We start from the raw sequence: 23,499 nt of genomic DNA, 5'->3' as shown, positions 1-23,499 counted from the left end.
TGTTTAAGTTAAGTAAAAGTATCAATACTGCAATTTAGAAATACTACATGTAAAAGTCTGGAATTCAAAATGTACTTGAGTAAAAGTAAAAAACATATTGGTATCAAAATGTAGTCATTATGCAGAAGGTCCCATTTCACAAGTTTTCAAATGTATGAAATGTATAAACAACTTTTGAAAATAGCAGCAATTAAATAGCACATGCGATCGGCTAATTTAAAATGGCCGAAATGTATATAGGGCTAATGTACGTTTTGTAATAATAATCAAAATCTACAAAATAACTAGTAACTAAAGTTTTCAAATAAATGTAGTGGAGTAAAAGTACAATATTTGGATCCAAGATGTAGTGGAGTAGAAATAAAAGTATTGGAAATTGGAAATAAAGTAAAGTACAAATACCTCAAAATTGTACTTAAGTACAGTACTTAAGTAAATGTACTTAGTTACTTTACACCACTGCATGTGAATCCTACTTGAGTGATATTGGATTACTGGGATATTATTGATGATTCTCTTGTGTTGGGCAACAAGGTCCTAAAAAAATGATTTGTGAATGTCTCTCACTCCCACTTGAATACAGCCAGGGGGGCAAATAGTTGATATTTTAATTGTAATTTTATTCCAAATAAGTACAAAACATTTCATTGTTTAGTTGATAGCTGTACACATTTCTGTCAATCACTGACACATTTTATGTAAATTACCAATCTGAACCTTTAATGTTATCAGAACACAATATTTACAAACAATTATCCAAAAGTTGAAATTTCAGTGGCAGTTTGTTGCTGCCACCAGTGCACATTTTCATCACAAAACGCTGCGTTTATAACTTTCTAAATAACAAAATGACAACTCTGAGTGTACTGTTGTTATTACCACCAAGGAAAATCATTGTTTAAGGGAAAAGGCCAATAATTAAGCCAACTCAGCCTGACACGTCATCTAGAAATTGGGTGTGAATCCCAAAGGTGTGAATGTATGATCACTGCCTTGAACACCACCTCATGTGTTGTCAGCCGAGTATTAGTTGTTCATATTCTTCCAGACTTCCACATTACATTTTGAATGATGGGCAATGCTGCTTTCTGCGTTGTTCAAATGAAGTGATGCCCCCACATACAGTAGGCCTATATGTCCCAGAGTCCACAGTAAGTACAGCACTGCTGTGAGTTCTAAAAGCCTGTGCCCTTCAACTCGACCGCCGTTTCCATCTTCTTCTTGTTTCTTTTTTCTCTGCATGAAAGGAGGAGCCAGGTGACAGCCCAGCCAATCAGAAGACCTGCAACAGCCAGCACAACAGCAGCCCACAATGGTACATATTGATCTGAGGAGCTGGGGTCAAGTGGTGTTGCTGTGGATGGGATTGTGGGTGCTGGTGTGGTGGTTATACTGGGAAAACTGTTCACTCCTGAGAAGATGTAAGGGTGTTCCTGAAAGACATAAAGTGAACAGTATTATAGATCTACAATTCAGGACTGGAAAGTATGCACACAAATGTGGCATATTTCTTACCGTAGTGGGACACTTGATGCGGTGTCTCTCATTTGTAAAACTGTTGTATGTGCGTTTGTAGCCCACTGGCTCCAACTACAAGCAAAACAGAAAACATTTTGCTCAACTTTCAAAACAATTATAATGAGGAGTTTAAAATTGACTGCAACCAAAGCACAGATAGGCCTTTAACTATTCCCCTTAATAGACTCACCATGTTATTCCACAGCTCCACGGCCATGTCGGCGTGCCCCCGTTCACTGAAGTGGAAACAATCCACAGAGAAGTAGGTGACATCAGGTTTCCCTTCCTGAAGCATAAAGAGTATAACACCAGTGTTTGGATGAATATTGCTCTCTGAGGGCAGTGGTTTGTCAAGCATGCATGTATTCATTTATGTATGCATGTACAGTATGTATGTATGTTCAGTGTGCATGTGTGTGTGCGTGTGTGCGCACACACGTGTGTGTGTGTGTGTGTGTGTGTGTGTGTGTGTGTGTGTGTGTGTGTGTGTGTGTACATGGGGGATTTACAGCATTCAAAGGGACAATGGTGTTTCGGAAGAAGGGCTGCAGAACCACAGCAAAGTCCTCTTTACTGTCGTAGCGGCCTCCACTCACCACCCTTTCTGTCTCAGTCTGTGAGAGAAACACCACAAATGGCAGTAAATACTTACTACATTTATACAAGGGTGACCTATAGATACCTATTCAGGAAAGGAAAGAAAACAACATTCCTGTCCACCAACCTGAATTTCCCGATTGATCCGTTTGAACTCAGCTAGCTCTGGGGAATCTTCCCCAGGTTCTAAGAAGCACGGACAGACAAATCTGGGGGGAGAGAAAGCAGAAAGACTAGAAAATGAAAATGCAATACTGTTTGATGTCTATATTGAATAGTTTATACTCTTTCACCTCTAATTATTTTTTACACAAAACTGCCTGATTGTTGACTCGGGTCTGTCAGTGCTTTGGCAGGTGTAGAATTTCAATGTGTTCTTTTGCTCAACTAACTATATAGAAAATAGAATATCAAAGATAAGCCTAATTGTTCCCAAGTGCCAAATCAGCTGTGGAATCTGTGATATTGAGTTATGCATGAATGGATGTGCAGTGAATTAACTGATGAGCATACTTTTGTAAGAGGCTGCACCCAAGAGTGTCTTTCTTGATTCTGCGAAGGCCTTCTATTTCTAGGATCTCCAACACATTTACCATCACCCTGGGGACCTAAGGCCATAAGGAAACAACGCCACATTTAGGCTACAGCAGGTGTAGAATTTGGATGGTATTTAGGTCAGTCATAGTTATATAAATGATACCATAATTTCATTGGAATTTCACCCTGCTTATGCAAGATACTTTATCTAAAGATACTGCATTATGAACTATTTCCTGATTAAATAGATATACAACTTTTATGCCTTGCCTCTTTGTAGAGCATATCCAAACTTGTCATCAAGTGATGCGTATAGTTCTGAGGTGACAATGTGGCCTGTGTTGTTGAGGGAGGAATGATACAGGTACATTAATAGACATAAAGACGTTATATCATTGTTATATCAACACATTAAAGAAACCCTGTTGTGGTTGACTCATACCTTATTCACAAATACATTCATTGCTCTGCAAATGTACATGGCAAGTCAAATGCAAATGCATTATTGGAAATTCTTCAAAGCAATCTACAAAGCAAATATCGACTGAAGAAAGCAATAGCATTCAATATGCATGAGAATAGCTGCAACATTGGTGATGAGCAAACGCTTAGCTGTTACTGCCATCACCTCAAATCTCATCTCCCTTTGATGGAGCACTTTGATATTCTGCTTCAAGGTAAAACATTTATCAATTACTTAATATTAAGAAATACATTAAAATAAATACTGCCCCAATAGTGGAAAGGGCAGGGGCAGCAATGGAGAACAAAACAAAGAAAGAAACAAGCAAGGAAGAGAGATAATAAAGAAGACAGAGGAGACAGAGAGGAGGACAGAGGAAAGATAAGAGCGAGAAGAGAGGGTGAAGAGAGTCTGGGTTGACTTCTCCCCTGTTGATGTGAGAACAAGGGCTGATGCTGTGTTTGTCTCATACAGAGGGAGGCAGAGAGACAGGGTGGGGGGGGGTTGATTTGTGTTTGAGGGCTAGAGTGACAGAATGTGCTCATTCAAAGGAAACCTTGTCTGCCCACATCTCACTGTGACACAATAAATCAATTAGGGCAGGCTTGGTCACAATGCTTGATTATTCTGCCTCAGTGCTTATTCCACATGGACCATGATACTATGAGACGTCTCGAAAAACAGGACATCACAATGCACTGAAGGAATTGTAGCCACCTTGCTATGACATGAAATTGTCTATGTGAAGGGGGCTGTTTTATGGCTGGTTTTAACTAGCCAGTCATTCTGTGGAGCTTATGCACCTCCGATGAAAACTCATAATGTTAGTGATGGCTGCTCATCGAAACTCACCCTATCATTACAATACTGACACAGGTCATTGCCACCGATGAAGAGGGTCACCAGCTTCCAGTCTTTCTCAAAATTGACAGCCTGTATCCACAAGAAGGACAGAGAGGGAGACAAAGGGTTGAGAGAGATTCAGAGAAATAGAGAATGAGGAGGAGAGATGGCATAACATTCGATGTCAGGCCTGATTCTTTCAGCTACTTTCTGTTGCAGAAATAGTACATATAATTTGTGTCAATGTAAAATACAACAGAATCACATCAACGCTTATTGTAGAAAGTAAAATCAACTCACAGAGTGGGTTTTCATGGCATCAATTAGTTTTCTGACCTGCCCTGGGATTCCTCTGCATAAAACATTAGAATATGGTTTCAACATGTACAAATACACCCTGTGTATATAAATACACAGGGAACCTAGAAACTGTAACCAATGAACAAATAAATGTCAACGTTTTATGAAGGCGCTATGATATCAAAAGACAGTCCAGCACTCACGCTATTTTAGCTCCTGATACAGCCATGTTGAAGCCATTCTGTGTTTTGTCTTCACCAAATGACATTCCCATGATGCTAGGATTGAACTTCTTGAGGATATCTGATCACAAAAACAAGATACTTTAGAGACAAAAATTATTAATGTGATAAACTTGGTCAATTAAGGTCAGTTTGTCAACTCTGTCACCTAGTGGTGAGAATATGTATCACACGATGTGTTTCTCTCCAAGTTAAGTGCTTACTGGGTAATGTTGTGACAGTTTCAAGTTGGTCATCCCCTCCGATGCTGAAACAAAAGAATACACAAAATTATATCACAATGCAATGTGTACGATAAGTCAACCACAGATATAAGATATATGCTTTTGAGTGATGACTCTCACCTCCACGACACTCCTCTGGACTCAGTCATTAACTGTAAAAGATTCTTTGCCTTAGCTCCAAATCCAGCCTATAGAAGGAAAGTAAATAATATGTAAATAAATGTATAAAATAAAATGTCTAACAAGGGTATGAGATATATCCACAAAACACATTTATAGCCACAGATAAAATTCATACATATATTGCACACACGCACGCGCACACACGCGCACACACACACACACACACACACACACACACACACACCACACACACACACACACACACACACACACACACACACACACACACACACACACACACACACACACACACACACACACACCACACACACACACACACACACACACACACACACACACACACACACACACACACACACACACACACACACACACACACATTCACATCCATGCTTGTTGTGCACTGCACTCACTGTTACAGAGTCTCCCAGTGCAGCCACCACATTGATGTCTCCTGGTCTCAGCCTGTGTACTGTGAGGAGATTTGTATAAATAGATCTCACAATCGACCACTTCTTTTGCGCATAATAATACCCAAATAAAACACTGAATGCACACCTGAAGTTGGGACAGTATCAGATGGAGCTATGTCAACACAGGAGAAGTCACTGCCCCAGTTCTAAACAATGACAGAGAAGGACATGCTTTAGTTTAGAGGGTTACAGAGTCAAAGTGAGTGGTTACTAAAGACTAAAGGCACATTTATATGTTGTCGAACGACCGTGCTAGGGAACAGAAATTATGTCTTTTCAATTGAAGACGCAGACACTTTTTTTTCAGTTGAAAATAATTAACTAAATAAATGGATTAAAAAATAAACAATACAATTTGTCAGCCAATGCTGTCGGCAGACACTTGTCTTACGAGTAGCCTATAAAACAACCTGCCTACCGTAAAAGGTGGAGAGGTTGGAGGTGGACCTGGGAAGGTGTAATTGCTGTTGTGAGCAGTTCTGAAGAATGGGCTAGTCTATTAAAGAGAATCAAAAATACATTTACTGTATAGTTATACTGAAAGAAATCTATGTTTGATATTGTTTAATTATGGTGTAGTTAGCCATTTAAAGTTATGGTACCTCTGAAGGACACGTCAAATCGACACCAGCTGTGAAATCTTGGGTAAACGTCTTGTTGCCCACCGGCTCTAACTGAGACATCGTGAAGGTGAGTAATTTGAGTCAATACCAGAAAAAAAAATTGAATCATGCATGCCAGAATATCACTGAAGTTGTAATATCTTATATGCTAAGAAACATCTGACCATGTTGTTCCAAAGAGCACGGGCCATGAGGCTGTGAGCTTTCTGGCTGAGATGGAAACAGTCAGGAGAAAAGTAGGAGCGATCAGGCCGGCCATCCTTTAGTTTAGAGGAACAAAGAAAGACAATAAGTTCTGTTATGAACAAAATTTTAAGCACAGTGCCTGAAGACACACAGTCAGGCCTAGCTCCAATCGGAACCTCTCCCTCCGGAGGGAGAGGTTCTAAATGGGGCTAAGTCAGGCCCACAGTAGTACACTTTTCATCATACGATCGCTCATACGTGATGCATCATCAAATTTAAAATTCCTAATCTCAGCAGCTGACCTCACCTCCAGCTTTGGGATAAAGATCTTTCTGAGGAAAGGCTGCAGGACCACAGTGAAATTGTCATGAGTGTCATACCGTCCTGAGTCAATAAGCTGTTGCATGGCACGCTGTGAAGAGAGACATTATGTAGGATTAGACAGAGCAATCTGTAATAAATAAATAAACATACTCAAAATAAAGCCTGAGTTAAACTTAGTTGCACGTGGTTGTTGTCGCACAGTGAAAATAGCAGATCTACGCACTCACAACATTTAGCACGGCGCATTGTGAACTTGCAGATCTGCTAGGATATCAGGAGACTCGTTAGAATGCTTCTCAATGCGAAGTTTGAACCACTACTGTAACTGTGGTTTAACCACTTAAACCCCAAATGGGTAACCGGAGTCCCTCAGGGCTCAATACTCGTGTATTTTCTATTTTGTGTAATAATAACAGTTATTTTGTTCTTTCTGTACCTGATAAGCTCCGTTGTAGTCTCTGACCCTCTGGAGTTCAACAGATCCCTCTGTAGGCTTCAGTATGCAGGGGCAAATTAATCTGAAAAGGGAATACAAACAAATACAAATACAACATTATTTGAGTTGTTTGTGTTTAATATCTGCCAATAATAAGGTCTTGTAGGCAACACTTACTTTACAAACCAGGTGGGACAGCGTAGGCTCGCATCACTGTGCACTTCACGCAAGGGGACCATGTGTAACATCTCAACAAGATTCACAATGGCACGAGGTACCTGGTTAGGTACAAAACCAATAAAGCCACAGATTTGGAAAGCTGTCAGTGTGCTCCTTTAGGACATGAAATCCTGTAACTTTGGTATGGCACATTGTTTTGTGAAGTTATAAATAAATATTGTTTAAAATATTGTTGTTGTTTTTTGTTTCTTTTATTGGTCACTTGTACTGTCTCTGATCCAAGAAGCAAACATGATTACATTTATAACTGAATGTAATGTGTTGGATTGTCCTGTGTCCTGTTCTCTTATCAGTATTGTTATTTCCGCCAGACCGGCCGACAGAAGGCCAGAGATTATGTTTTCATCCTTCTCCGTCTGTGTGTCTGTTTGTCTGTCTGTCTGTGTGCCTGTGAACAGCTAATTTCCTGCACTACTGGACCGATCAGTGTGAAACTACTCTCCCAGTAGGCCAAGGAAGAACCTCTTCCCCAAATAATACTGGCAGGGGCATTGGTACAATGCCATTTCTACTATGCATGCACATCCTGGTACTCCAACATACCAAAGATCCTCAAGAAAAAGCTCCAGACCTCGCAAAACAAATTAGTTAGACTGATCCACAAGCTACATCCCAGAACTCACCTTCTACCGGCCCATTTCACAGCCTTAAGTGGGTCAAAGTTGAGGAAAGAGTCATTCAAATAAAAATGTGTATGGTTCACAGGATCATAAATAATGCTGCACCTAAATACCTACATGAATATTTTCCCAAGGTCAGCACAGTACACAGGTACTCAACCAGAGGAAGCTCCACTAATTTTGTGCCTCACCTATTCAGCAGTTGTATGGGCCAACTTATTCTTATTCTTATTCTTATTTTGCAGTTTGGGCTTGTCAGCTAAAATGACAAAAATGAAAACATGTAAACATGTGAGTATGTATACCTCTTTGTGGAGGACATCTAGAGCTGCACGGATCCGATCAACCACATTCCTAGCTGAGAAAAAAATCTGTGGAAAGTAGAACGCTGTTTGTCACAAAGATGTTTCTCATATTACTGGCTTTACCTCATTGATTCTCTGCTTGCCATAAATGATTAATCTACTAGCGAGTTTATTCAAAATGTATATGGCATCAAGCCCATAACTTAAAAATTTGGCTGGATGAATGTTGGAAGCAGATCTTTGGGACTACTGCTTGATTTTGTCTTTTATAAACATAACATTGTTGTACCACAACTTAGAAGTTGCCACTGTACAGATTCAATAACAATGCTTACACTGTCTGTGCAAAAGTCACACAAGTCATTTCCTCCGATGAACATGGTGATAACTTTCCAGTCGTTCTCAAAATCAATGCGCTGTGAGGAAAAAATAGGTTAATTTATTGGGTTAAGTTATTTCATAGGTCAATTAGCGTAATTAGTTTTGCTACTAAAATAAAACTCAGACTGAGTTTGTATGTAGGCACCTGCTGTGCATGGATTCATGTTTGTCTACTAGTCAAGACTTACAGGGTCATTCTTCATCTTGTTCACTAGGATCTGAACCTGGCCGACCATGTTACTGAAAAACAAATACTTGTGTTTGTGTTTTTAGAAAGGACAGTAGAGAGGCAAGAAACTGGGGGCAGAGAGGGGTTAGGACACACAACACAGGTCCCCTGACGCACTGAACCGCACCCCAAGAAAGCAAAAACAAAGGTAAGGAGAATATGACTTACCCACACTTTGCTCCTGCTACGGCTTGGTTAAGGAAGGCCCGAGGAGTCTCCTCATCACCTATTCCCTCTGAGAAGCCAGTCAGTGAGGGGTTAAATTCCCTCAGGATGTCTGTTTGCCACAATCACACAAAAAAGCTTATGGAGATTGATTATCATAAAGAAATGCTCAGTATTGTGTGTATTATGCATTACAAATGGTCCACATCTAAACCTGATAGCAGGTAAGCTACAATACATGGCCAGTGATCTGGCAGACAGTGCAGTAATTATTAAAGACTAGACCATACCCGGTGAAGGGTGCAGGCGAAAGTAGTTGCAAACTTGGGGTTATTGCACGTCCTGTCGCGCGGTTCCCCCCCCCCCCCCCCCCCCCCCCCGAAAGCGAAACCTAACTGCAGCATGCAAACCGAAAGCGAAACCTAACTGCCGGTCGACCCAACCAAGACGGACAGACACCAAGACAGACACCAAGACAGAGGTTAGTGGAATTATAGGTTGATAAGATCACAGCAAACTTTATTGGGCTATTATAACATTATCACAGAATGTTATCAATGACCACGCTACTGTACAGTGCACTAATAGGAAAGATAAGGCAGAGGAAGTGCTGAAGACGAAACAAATAAATAAATAATAATAATAAAAAAATATTATTTTATTTTAAACAATAACACACACATATACACACACACACACACACACACACACACACACACACATATATATATATATATATATATATATATATATATATATATATATATATATATATATACATATACATATACACACACACACACACACACACACACACACACACACACACACACACACACACACACACACACACACACACACGTATATATATTTTTAAAATCATTAGCATTGAAGAGGAACATACTTGGCAGCGTGGTCACATTTGTAAGGTTCTGATCACCACCGATGCTGAAGAATGGATACAAAACCGGTTACAATTAAACACTACTCATAAACAACCATGAACTCTTCAGAGTCTAATCAGCGATTTTACTGTAAGGTCTAATTACTGTATACTTTGTCAGACAACCAAGTCACTTGATGAAAAGAAATGGTTTTGAACTGAACAAAACAGGGTCTAATAATGGCATGGCATGTTTTTTCTGTCGATCTCTGATATGACATCGACAATGTCATATTGATGACATCAGTCTTGCCCAAATTTGGAGGGTTGGCGGGTCTGAGATGATTGATTCACAAAATGTGAAAAATATTCACACAAAAAATGATATGTAAAACGCTTTTTGACCTTTACTTCCACAGGACCATTCATTTTGCTATTATCGGTCCAGTGGTTAGTGAGATTATCCATGGACACACAGACAAACAGACAGATAAACGTTCTTTTGGTTTTGGCGTTTTCCGGTTTGAGTGACATAGTCATGCGACAAAGTATAAATTAGGCTTAAATTGTATTGTTGAAGACTCTACCTCCATGACAATCCTCTGTATTCATTCGCCACCAACAGAAGGTTGTCAGACTTCGCACCCACACCATTCCCTGCCTGTACAGAGGAAATTAAAAAGTAAGGTTTGCCTGGTCTGGCTTAAGAGCCAGACCAGTACCACACACATAATCAATTCCCCATGTCAGCTAAATTATTTTCTTTGGGCATACAGCATAATATACAAGTCTTTAGAAGAAGAGAGCAGAAGAAAGCAACATCTTGTTGTTACACAGTTAAAGGGATACACTTACTGTCAGAGAGTCTCCTACTGCTGCTACCACTTTGATATCCCCGGGTCTTAGCTCATGAACTGTGGATGAGAATAATAACTCAGTTGGGACCGAAAGCTCATTAGTCACACTTCCTAGAATGGGTTAAGAGCGCAATAACAGCAACATAGTCCTTACCAGAAGTGGGAACAGAGGGGGATGGATTGCGATCAGTGCAGGGAAGCACTGTACCCATTAACTGAAAGAATACATGTCAGTATAACAATTTTTCTAGTCTTGCTTTCCCCTCCCGTCTTGATCTTAAAAGAGTTAAAGAAAGACACTCACAGGGTCTATCAGAGGAGATAACTCAGACTCCTGCCTGTTAATGGGGGAATTCCTCTGTGTCTGTAGATAACGTTGCTCCTAAGATGAGATTGAGGAAAAATATCTGTAAAAAATTAAGGCCATAATATGCTCTCACTTGATATTTTGGAGTTGTTGACCAAGCTCGTTCTATCGTTGGGTTTATAGAATTGTTTATTTTTTACACACAGATGTTGTGATATATTTCCCAGTACGTCAATTTAAATATGGTAATAATGTGTTTAGGTTTGACTGACACCTCACCTCCGTATGACATGGAATAGTGAGGATATCGTTGTCCTTGATCCCAGATTCACCCGTCAATGGCTGGAGCTGGAAATAATGTGATTGGTTAACAAGTTTATGTTTGGGACAGTTCATCAGGGGAAGCCAACGGTCACAGGCAGCCAGACAATGATTAGATAATTCAAATATAGTGACATTATACAGTATGGGCTCTATTCACAGGCCAAAAATTCCCCGTTAAATCGGGATAATGGACCTGCGCCGCCCCAATAGGTTATTCTAGCACCTGCTCTACCCGTCACCATTATGCCGACGCCGTTATTTGCGCGTGGAGGTGTGTCCGTGGGCGTGTTGTTGCTATATCCCCCACATTGCAATTCTACAGACACACATGGGTACGGCTTGGGGACGGGGGATAGTGGATTCTAGAAGCACCCGCTGGTTTATAAAATCACCCGTCAAGTGCACACAGACACTACAATGGCTTTGTGCGTTGGACCATGAGCCGTGTTGCCAGCCTTGGAGAGAAATAAGCAACCGCAGTCGCAGGTCTATGAAAACAAAAAGAAGCAACTCTAAGGCCACATGAGCACTTCAAACTACTAACTAGAGCTTTCATATCCCCTAAATATTTCAGCCCAGCTCGACTAATAATTGACAAATTAGACCCAGCCCAGCCCATCAGTCATTTTTCTAAAGAAGCCTTATTTCTCATTAAATCTTGGTAATATATGAATGATCTGTGTGTGAAATGCGCTCTTTCTTTATACAAACCCATGCTCGCTCACTCTACCGCAAATGCCTCTCTCTCTTTGTACAACCCCATGCTCACTCTACCGCAAATGTGCTCTCTCTCTTCATATAAACCGATGCTCACTCTACCGCATATGCGCTCTCTCTCTTCATATAAACCGATGCTCACTCTACCGCAAATGCGCTCTCTCTCTTCATATAAACCCATGGTCACTCTACCGCAAATGCGCTCTCTCTCTTCATATAAACCCATGGTCACTCTACCACAAACGCCACCACCACTCCCAGCGGGGTCATTTTGATTCTATGACGGCTGCCGTCTAGTTATCATCAGTGCCAGTGTTGTGAGGAAAAACAACTAACGGTACGTTTTAACAGCGGGCGACTCTCGGGCGATCACCGGCGACATCGTCCAAAAGATAAAGAAAATCCATCTTTTCATCGCCCATCGCCCTATCGCCAGTAGACGCCGGCTCTCATAGACTTTCTTTATCTTTTGGACGATGTCGCCGGTGATCGCCCGAGAGTCGCCCGCTGTTAAAACGTACCGTAACAAGCAACCAGGTCTAGGAAAACCAGCCCAAAAGAAGCGAGTCAAGCGACTATGGGCCACATGAGCACTCTAACATATACATCAGCTATTTGAAAATAGCAGATCTACAAGCTCACAACGCCTCCCATGCAAACGCTACGTTCATGACCCCCCAAAATAACCATATTTGAACTGGGGACCCCCCCATTTTGTTTGACTCGGTTCCACAGATAAATATTGTGAAAATAGCAGATCTACAAGCTCGCCAGGCGTTGGGTGCTCCATTGTGGTCTCGACCCACAGGTTGAGAACCACTGCATTAAAAGCTCCAAGCAAGTTACATGTCTAGTAGGCTATGTTGTTGACCACGTAATGTAATGTTTTTGGTTTAGTGATAGGCTACTCCGTGGCGCGCGCGCGCCTCATTGTGCTGTCCAAAATAACAGATCTGTAGCTGTCGACACGACATGATGCAGCGCCGTTGATAGCTTGTATGTCTGTTATTTTGGGTAGGTATAGGCGACGCACATACGCATCGCAGCAATGTGTCTGGATTTGAGAGGCTTTGATTGATGTAAACTTAAAGTTTAGCTCTGTTCGGGATTACTGAACAAAGGTGGATGATGAAAGATAACGGGGACAATATGGATGTAAGTTAACTTTAATTAACTGCGTCACTTCAGAGGAAACTATGGAGCAACTTCAGAGATGTTTACACACCCCTGGAATCCATTAGAACGGTGGAAATAGAACGATAACAGCCAACGTGAGTACATACTGTAGGCTATAGACCTTTCCTAAAACTGTCCAATTTATTATACCCATGTGCTACTGTTTGTCTGTGTACCACGTAGGAGCGTTGTCGCAACATGATGTAATTAATTATTTGGGAGCAGCCAGTGTGTACCAATAGTATACATATTTTAAATGGCTTTCATATACTATTCCGGATCTGACTAATATGACAAGCTTATTGTGAACACAATAGGCTACAAATTAATATAAAAATGTATTTGGATAAAATAAAAAAAAAGAAGGAAAACAAGCCCAATGTGGCTTATAATAATCAGACCAGGCAACAGTGCAGACAGGTAGATAGGCTAGAGCATATATTGGATCGGGATGACGGCTAGCGCAGTCTTCTCTTAAAGGCAATGGCTTCTGGCACGGTGATTGGTTTTATCATTGTAACGCCCAAACCACACCTATGCATAATGTAACGGGTAGCTCAGGTGTTTGGCGGGTCACGGGGGTGCCATAGAATACCGAATTTTGCGGGGAAACGCCTCTTGCCTAGTCCTTCATCCCTAATTAGTGGTTTGTTCAAATCTGGCTCTGAATAGAGCCCTATGTGTAGCAAAGAAACAAGGAAGAGGAAGATCATACAGTTTATAATCAGGATCAAGATAATCTTTACATCTCTTATCTAATCTCCCTTCTCTGGAATATCACCATGGTGTTCAAACATCTATTCTTTGACGGGCAACTCTTCCCTGCTGACTCACTTTACAACCTGGGTCCATTTTACTGACAGAGTGACATTTAAAAAACATTGGACAGTTTTCCATAGCACACAACATAAGAAATATGAAATACATCTTAATGACATGCAATGTTGTGTCTAACAAGTACCTACCATGTTTGTCCACAGCTGAATAGCTAGTTCATTTGAGTCAGACACTGTAGTCTCTTCCTAAGGAGACACACATACATACACAAGGTTGCTAGTTATAGCCTTCTGGCCACATCAAGGATCTTTCATGGTTACATTTGTTATTGATCTTGAGATGTCTAGATCATTTGTTGATAACAGATGGCTTCTGCACAGTCTAGACTATTCCCTATTCAGTATTTACAGAGTCTGAGATGAGCTCAGTTATGAGCGGAGTAGCCTGCAGCAGTACTGAGAAGTCTTCACTTTGGCTGTGCCACTTCTGGTCTGCCAAGAGATGATCGAGAGAGTCCTAGACGCAGAGCAAGTGAGCAAACTATTAGGTAAGCAGCTAAGCATATAGTATTCAGACAAAGCCTCATGCACACATGCTTTCAATAACACTCTCACTTAATATGTATGTACCTGAAGCTCATTTATTAGTGTGGCTCTCTGTAGTTTCTGGCTCTTGCTGTCATCTGGCATACACTGACATTGACTGCAAATAAATAATAAATAAAACATAAGCAAGCACATTAATGTCTAACAGATGATCATTTTACAGTTATTAGGAAATTCTAGATTGTGTATAAAAATACTCAGATGTCTATTAGCAAGATCAAAATATGCAATATACAATAGCTTTCATACAAGAATGAAGTGGGTTGTGGGATTACTGCAGCAATTACTCACTTGTCCTGCTGAGGATGGACAGTCTGGACACTCCAAACCACTGTATGAATAAGGGTGTGATGTAGCTGAAAATACCAAAACAACATTGATTGTGTGCAGAACACAGTACAGCACATATGAATGCATTGTCTTTCGCATTCTATTATGTATCTATGAATCCCTTTAATGCAATATAATTGCACTCCATGATGACAGGATTTCACACACAACAGACCTTCTGTAATATCTGCAGAGCTGCCTCCACCTCCTGCACAATATCTTCAACTTTTAAAGCAGCCTATGGACATATGAACAGAGTTATGTACTGTAGTACTATCATCATATCCTGCTAGAATGTATGATACAAACATATGTTTTCTCAAAGGAACAGAGAAAATCTGAGTTTTTTGTGTGTTTCAGTCTTACCTGTGATGAACAAACACACATAGAGTCAACTGGGACAAACAGCAGGACCAGATTCCATTCTGTGCCTGTGGCCTGCAAGGACATAAATGTAAATTACAGGTCTTTGGCCTGAGAGAAAACAATCCACTGTTGTCAGTGTTGCATCATTTATTTAGAGCAGAATGTGACCAAGTTTTCATCCTCAAATATATTTGGTAAAATATTTCTCATTCATTAAAAGTTAGCATTAGCTACCAGTATTACCAGAAAATAGTATTAATTTCCCCCACACTGTATGTAACATCAGTGTAGATTTCTATCGAAGGGATTTGTAAACAATGGATACACAGTATGGGAAATAGGGATGAAACAGAAAAAAGCACCTGATGATGGAAGAGGGAAACTGACAGTTCCTCAGCCTGTTCTAACAGACTCCTGCAACACAATACAACACACCACTGCCTTTAAATATGTCTTCAGTATATGCATGTTAGCATGTGTCTATGTGTATTAGTGTGTTACCTATGCTGCAATGATGGCAGAGTGATAACTTCAGAATTAAACCTGGACATCAGTTCTGTTTGAAATGGAAAGAGAGAGCAATCATAAATATTTCAAGGCAATCAAAATGTTCTGTTTACCAACCGAAAACTAAGTTGGGAGCCACTCACTTTTAAGGGCCATCCACACCAAGCACTATACAACTATAACTATATTGTTTACTACTGTTGTCATTATGTTGTAGTTGTGGTGTGGACTCTGTCATCCACTTGCGTTGGAACAATTTCTAAAACTATATATTCATTGTTATAGTTATATTGCTTGGTGTGAATGGCACTTTAACTGTTGTCACTGTATTCTATCAGTTTCGTCAAAATAAGAATGATAGTGACACAATGGTTAGCACTGCTGATTCCCAGCAATAAGGTTTGGGGCCTTTCTTTGTGGAGTTTGCATGTTCTCTTAATGTTTGTATAAGTTTCCTTCAGGTACTCTATGTAGTTTCCTCCCACACCAAAAGACGTAGATACATACTCCTGCCATTGCCCTTGACCAAGGTACTGGCATTACAGCTCTTACAGTTAAGTGCTATACTGTGGGCTGCTGCTCACTGCTCCTCAGTATTTAAGATGCAGAGACATTCAAATGCAGAGGATGAGTTTCCCCAAGGGGATAATAAAGTATATATAGCATATTAGAATAAAGTACCCATTACAGAATAAGCCATAGAGGTCAAAGCCCTGTGTTTATGACCCCCTCTCTTATCTTCAAAGATAAAAGTTCACTTTAGTAAGATAAAGTAGATACTTTTCAGATCACCTTTATCACTGACTTTTGAAACACATTGTCTTAAGAAACTGAAGTCTGGTTTAATTACTATACTACTGTACCGTACCTGTGCACATATCTAAGCTGATGGATGTATTTATCTGAACCCATAGTGATACTGACATAATACAAAATATACATAGTTGTGGGCATTCACATCATACGACCACCACCATCAACGTCACTATGCATAATGCTGCATGGAAAAGTTTTGTGTAAAAATGTGTCTGCCTCAAGTTGAGAAAAAATGTAAAATATGTATGACATTTCATTTTCAAATGTCATGCCTGCTTGAAATGTATTCATAATAGCAACTTGCTATTACTGTACAGCATAGCTACATGGCCATACCTAGTAGTGTATTGATAGATGGATCTAGTTATAGGTCAAATATCCACTCTCTATTCCATTTACAGTATCTCTACAGTTGATATACAGAAAAACCTACCTGTCTTTCTATCTATTGATAGGTATCTGGTGATATGAGAGCACTGTGATAACTGACTGGCATATGACACCACTAATGCATCTTTGGAACAATTCAATTTAAATGTTCTTATGTGCAAATTCTCCCAATATTGCCACAATATTGTGACCTTTAAGCAAACTCTGAACTTGGATTGAACTTCAGTTGAGACAAAAGTCATTCCTCTTTACAACAGCCCTATATTACAATGGTGATTAGATCAAAGAAGGTCTCTGGAAACCACTAGCTCTCAACTAGATAATCAGGAAATCCCCCAAACCACCTGAAAAAGGGTATTGTTGGCCAACTTCAATTCAAAGTTGATGAATAACAGAACAAGTTACTGTACTTTAGATTAAACTGTAAGCAAGAATCCTTTAACTAATGGGCCTGGATCAAATAATACTATGATGCAAGTAGATTATGCTTTCCAAAGGAAAATCAGAAAATATCAGTATATCAGTAAAAGACACAAATTTAAATTTATCAAAATCCAGGACAAAGGGATCACATAATGTTCAAAACCAACATCATGAAGAATATTAAGCACAGTATAATACCCTTTTGTAGTAAAGTGGTATGTATGATTAAATATGTACTGTACTATGATGGGAAAGATTTAGACTGTGATAAAACAGACATTCAGACTCACCTGCTAATCTACTGACAATTCTGTATGCCTCAGTCCTATGGGAGGAGACACAAAATGTTGTTAGATGTGAGACAGTGCAAGACAAACGTCTACAGAATGTGCTCCACTTATCACTGAGCAGTAATGTTGTCACTTGTTGTCACAGATGATCAAAGTGGTGATGGAGATACGGTATATTGGCAGATGGTGCACTTCTTCTTAGTGTTACATGTACCTATAAGAGAGCGGTAGGCCCATGGCAGAGATCACTGAGATATCAGCAGGTCTGAGGGTATCAACTGATGGAGAAGAAACAATAATGGTGTATGCATCACACAACCATTGGACACTCTTTTTCAATAAAACTAAGTAGATTAAATTATATAATATGTGCCTTTTTTAATCACTTTCAACCTGGCATCCTTAATCTGGTCACGTCAGTATACTGTACGCTACAAGTCTCACACATTTTCACATATTGTTAAAAAAAAGAAGAAAAAGAAAATAAAAACAATTCTAAATGTGCTGATATACTAGCTCACAACACATTGCATTTTTACACATTGTGAGCTTGTAGATCAGCAATTTTTCTTCTTCTTGTGAAATAAGGCTTCATTAATATCAGAGTGCAGTAGAAAGGTCTACCAGAGGGTGATGGAGATGAGAGGGCAGGTTGAGAACAGAGGAATGGCATGTAACTTTCCCTCTGTAACAGAAAGAAATCAAATGCACAGATGATCAATGAAATAGATTGTATGAACACCCACATCATCATATAGCAAATATACAAAGAATTTATCATACAGCATACAGTACCACTATACCACTCACATTCTCTGATTCTTCTGTTGGTAGCTGATTAGAATGTATATCATTGTGGACTGCATCTAAATGAGACAGAGAAACAAATGAAACAGCTTGCTGCAATACGGGACAACTTTTACACACATATTGTACACACATTATGAACAGGTTAGGATAAAAAATAGGTACTAAATGGACAGGTGAATACCAATTATTTTCTCAAGCCAACAGTGGAGAATTGCCGTATTGTCTTTTACCATCTGAGTTCAATGAACTCAACCTTGACATTCTCAGGACACTGCTCCTGTTTGATAATAGACTGTGGTGTGATTTACACTTTCCCTGCATTTGTAGCCCAAAGTCCCTTCTGCACAGAGGAGTTTTAACTTATATTTAACTAACTGCGTAAGTGGTAAACATTCCTCATTCTGTTCAAATTGGCAACAAATTAACCCTACGGTACATCATTCCAGAGAGGGCTCAAATACAGCAAACAATGAAGAAGTCGCTGGTCAAAAAGTCAGTCACACTAATATGAACACTTCTTTCATATTATATTGTCCATTACTGTTGAGCACAATAGCCTTTCTATTCACAACTTTGCTGACGCGCGTTGGACTTCCCTGTGACAGCAAACAATGACTTTGTAAGAGTGGTGATAGTGTAGTTGGATGGTGTAATTGTATTTCAACAAGCAAATGTCTGGCTGGTCAACAATTCAGTCTAATAAATAACATTGTACTAACACAGTACAATCCTCAGTATAGTAAAACATTTACCAAAATGAACTCAAAAGCATTGGGTCCATTTTTACTCTCTCCGGGTTAAATTAACACTGGGGATTTTACTGTGTACTTTACCTGAAAGATGTGCACAGGGTCCCAGAAAGGTTGCCACAAGAGAAACAAGAATCATGAGTCCCAAGGTAGTCATGATGTGGGGTGTTATCTGAGGACCTACTCACTAAAGGATCCCTACTCTTCCTCAGCATGAGAGACAGAATGACTGCCTGGCACCGAGTTTTATTCACTGTCCTACCTTTTTTTTTATCACGTTATCAGCCTATCAATCAACCAAATCACAAGAGCTGTACCGCGCCCTAACTGTCCCTGTCTTAATTGGTTTGTCTGTACTGTGTCACAGTCACCTATCCCAGCAGTCTTGCAACAGATGTCAAAGATGCATGTGGAAGGTGTAATAGAGTGTAAGAGAGGTGGAGCCATATTTATGGCCCTACTGTATGTCATCATAATGACGTACAGTAATGTCAATGTTAATTTATGTCAACTCTGTATAAATGTTATCATACATTGCCACAAAATATTGGGAAATATTTGATGGATTAAAGAGACAGAAGACTCTTTAATTCACAATTATGCTCATAACATTTATATCACTTTGTTTTCATACAGAAATATTTCAAACTCTAGTCTAGTACATTTGCTGTCTTACCTGTCATACTAATGTTGTCTGGAACGTTGATTCATGTAGCTCAATAAGTCAATTGAATTCCCTTGTAGGTGTATTTGTTGGTTAAAATACTAAAAGCTTGAAAATGCAGAAGAAAATATGCGATGTCATCAAGAAACATTTTCTGGAGTTGTTGCATTGACAAGGCACAGGAGACTGACTTTGTGGACACAGCGATAGTAACCAGAGTGATTCTCCACATATGTGCATACATTTTGCAGTTCATAGCTGATTACAGCACTACTGCTATGAAATAAAGCTCAATTAGGTGTACAATTTCAAACAGATATAATAATAATCATAATATTGAGCCCATAAATGTAGCCTCTCAGTGGTAGTTTTGCAGCTCCAAGAGAGAGAGAGAGAGAGAGAGAAAGAGAGCACATGAAATCCGTCCATTTCTTACAGGTTGTAATAATGATGTTATGGTAGAATACTCCAAGTCCCATAGGGCACAATAATAAAACACACCTACAAAATTAACCTGTGATGGTGAATTTTACGATAGCGATAACATCCAGCGATAAATAACTTTTTACGAGTTTTCTGCAAAAAAAACAAAAACCCATTAAATTGTAGGTGATGTGTCAGGCTGTTTTAATGTCACAGCACATTACCGTACAAGCTTAACTAGCTCATTGGCTGTGTTATGACAAGTGCTGACCAGGGATCAGTTTTGGCAATGATGATGAGATTAGATGATTAGATTGTTAAGTGTTTTATGAGCTTGGACTGAGATTGGTTTTATAGATACCCTGATCTGACCCACACACACACACACACCATAGACGCCGGTCACACGGTCCCGAATGTCCCCAAATCGGCGTTTTTAAAAGTAGAAAAGTATTGGTATCAAAATGTATTTAAAGTACCAAAAGTAAAAGTACTCATTATGCAGAAGGTCCCATTTCACAAGTTTTCAAATGTGTAAAATGTATAAAAAATCTTTGAAGAGAGCAGATCTACAAGCTCACAACGCGTTGCAAATCTGCTATTTTCAAATTGCCAAAGTATATATACTGTATAAGTGGTTTTGTAATAATAATCAAAATCTACAAAGTAACTATAGCAACTAAAGTTATCAAATAATTGTAGTGGAGTAAAAGTACAATATTCGTTTTTTTTGTTCATGACATTCCGGAGTTGATCTCTGGCTCACCCAAAAGGCTGGATATCTTTGAGAAAATGCGTGCCTTTCACACTCCTGAAAATCAACCAGGCCGTTTGAAACCCCTCTGCCCGACTCGTTGGACCTGCAGAACGTCAGCTATCCAATCCCTACTTGATAACTACGATGACACGGTTTGACCAATACCTGGGACTGAGGGTTGCACTCTGCCTTTTCGCCCAAGCGGAGGAGATTGCACAAGTCCTGCAGCATGATGACAGAAGTTGACAGAAGTGCAGAAGTTGTGACTTCGTGTGTAAACATTCTCAGAGGCTATACAAAAATGAGGACAGAAGAACTTTCATGATTTGTATGAAAACTGCTCAAAAAACGAACTGATCGAAGCTCCGACCCTCCCTTCAAGACGGCGACGGCCTCATCGCTTTGATGACGATGGTGTAGAGTCACATGGTGGGGAAACCCAGAAGAGCTGTACAGGAGCCAGTTCTTTGAAGTCATCGACCTGCTGACAGCTGAACTTGACAGGAGGTTCGACCAGCCGACGCTGCATCTCCTGTCTCACATCGAAGAAGTCCTGCTCACTGCTGTCAATAGGTGTGCTGTTTTTTATGTAGCCTAGTTGATAGATTACATATATATATTATATATATATGTATATATATATATATATATATATATATATATGTATATATATATATATATATATATATATATATATACACACACACACTGCACTGAAGACGTGGACATGGCACGGCTCTGTACACAGCTGTCTATGGTTCAGGTGTGATTTTCTTGAACAACCACAAGGACTTGACTGATGCGTTGGATCTTAAAGTAATACAATGCCGGTCCACAAATAACTAAAAATTTTAGCAGCCTCTGATGGTCATTACCGTCACTGCAGGCCGTTCGTTTATTCCTCCGTTACCAAGAATTCCATTGTTTTCACCGGAAGACGGAAGCGTTCCAAAAAGCGTTCTTTTAATAGTTTTATACTATCTGTGGATCGTTTCTCTTAGCCAGTGGAGCTTTAGTTACCGTGAGCTGTGTTTTCTTTTTCTGTTGTTTTTCGATCTTCAAATCCTACAATCTCTTAAAGATGGAGTGCCATGATATTTTTCAACCCTAAAACCTGATCATAAGGTATTATTATTATGTAAGGATTTTTTTCAACAAAAAAAAAGTGTACAGTAAGTGTTAAAATGTTGTTTTTATGTAGACACACCCACCAGTGCATTAAGTATACCTGGTTCTCACCTTAGCACCTCCTCCACCACCTTAGCACCACCCACCTGTCCTAGTCCCTCCTCCTCCTCATGCCCACACCTGTTGTGTTATGATAATGAGGGGGAGGGTGTGGGCTTTGTGATGTCACTAAAGCGCTGTTTCTCTATTGGCACATTTGACCCTCAAGGTTTCAGCCTCCAGGAAAAAACTCCAAATAGTCAGAGAAGACATAAAACACCATAAAAACACCACCGGGGGGCTTAATGAAGTTCTATCAACCTCATAGACACATGAAAAACAGAAAAAGTGCAAAAACATGGCACCACCTCTTTAAAAAAAGCGTGAGATTCCTTTTTGTTATTAGCGCGGAAGTTCCTGGCCAAACAGGAAACCGGTGCGGTAGTTCCTGGCCAAACAGGAAACCGGTGCATTTTCGTTTCGGGGGTGAAATTCATGGAGTGGGTGTTGTGAAACATCTGCCAATCACAAAAGATATACAATTTAACTTTAGTTTTGTTGAAAAAGTTACCCAGTATTACTTTAATGAAGTGCTGACAAGCTTCTGTTTTGGGCATGACAGTCGCACACGATACTTTGGGAAATGTTGATGAAACTATGGCTGCTATTTTGGTGCTGAATTGTTCAGTTATGTATATATATCTATCCAATATCTTCATTGTTTATTCTGACTTCCATCTGCCTTCCTTTTTCCTAAATAAAAAGCTGTTTATTGAAATGCAATGTTTCATGGAGTTCTTCTAACTTTAACTATAGAGTAAGCTTGAATTTACCTTAAAGTCAGAAAATTACTCAGAAATACATTGCGGGCAGAGCCCTCATTTTCAATGATGCCAAGATTACAGAAGGCATAATACAACAGTAAATAATATTGAAATAAGAACAGCAAGATAAAACAAGTTATGTATTGTGAAAACAACATTTATTAATGTTACATTTAATTCTTTAACCAGAGCTAAACAATTGTCATCTAACAACATCTAACAAGTGCTTATTTTAGTTCAAGTCTAAAGTCTGAGGTTTCCATAGTCAGTGGTTGTTAAGGTCTATATTGTAGCGTCCCCAACCCGCCACAACTTCCTCCACTGAGGGAGCTAGCTTTACAATATGTTAGACGAAATGTATCTGTTTGGCTGTCAGAGCCAGAATATGGTTAGCAACGTTAAAAACCGGCACATTTGGAAATCCATTAATACGCTGCATATGAACTGCTGCGCCGTTTTCCGGAGTCATAAAGTTCCCATCGATGTG

The 23,499-nt window shown here is 39.7% G+C and overlaps 1 protein-coding gene across 1 annotated transcript; it reads right to left on the bottom strand.

The window, feature by feature from the left end:
* Window positions 1-1,175: 1,175 nt before the first annotated feature.
* On the bottom strand, window positions 1,176-21,550 carry plb1 (phospholipase B1; the record flags this gene model as incomplete). Its single annotated transcript, XM_080414241.1, has 35 exons — window positions 1,176-1,433; window positions 1,516-1,590; window positions 1,709-1,804; window positions 2,028-2,132; window positions 2,243-2,324; window positions 2,629-2,723; window positions 2,923-2,988; window positions 3,968-4,048; window positions 4,259-4,310; window positions 4,462-4,561; window positions 4,704-4,747; window positions 4,845-4,912; window positions 5,282-5,340; window positions 5,427-5,487; window positions 5,760-5,837; window positions 5,944-6,015; window positions 6,129-6,224; window positions 6,458-6,562; window positions 6,911-6,992; window positions 7,088-7,188; window positions 8,076-8,141; window positions 8,411-8,491; window positions 8,645-8,696; window positions 8,854-8,962; window positions 9,755-9,798; window positions 10,321-10,394; window positions 10,589-10,647; window positions 10,745-10,805; window positions 10,895-10,972; window positions 11,177-11,245; window positions 14,080-14,136; window positions 14,300-14,382; window positions 17,619-17,653; window positions 17,833-17,896; window positions 21,448-21,550. 35 exons carry the CDS (start codon window positions 21,548-21,550, stop codon window positions 1,176-1,178), a joined length of 2,811 nt encoding a protein of 936 aa, XP_080270367.1.
* Between the last annotated feature and the right edge of the window lie 1,949 nt (window positions 21,551-23,499).

The sequence above is a fragment of the Gymnoscopelus braueri genome (assembly GCF_963280865.1).
Source record: "Gymnoscopelus braueri genome assembly, chromosome: 19".
In the NCBI taxonomy this organism is placed as follows: Eukaryota; Metazoa; Chordata; class Actinopteri; order Myctophiformes; family Myctophidae; genus Gymnoscopelus; species Gymnoscopelus braueri.
Note: the sequence above shows the minus strand (reverse complement) of the source record. Positions and strands in the feature narration are given on the sequence as shown.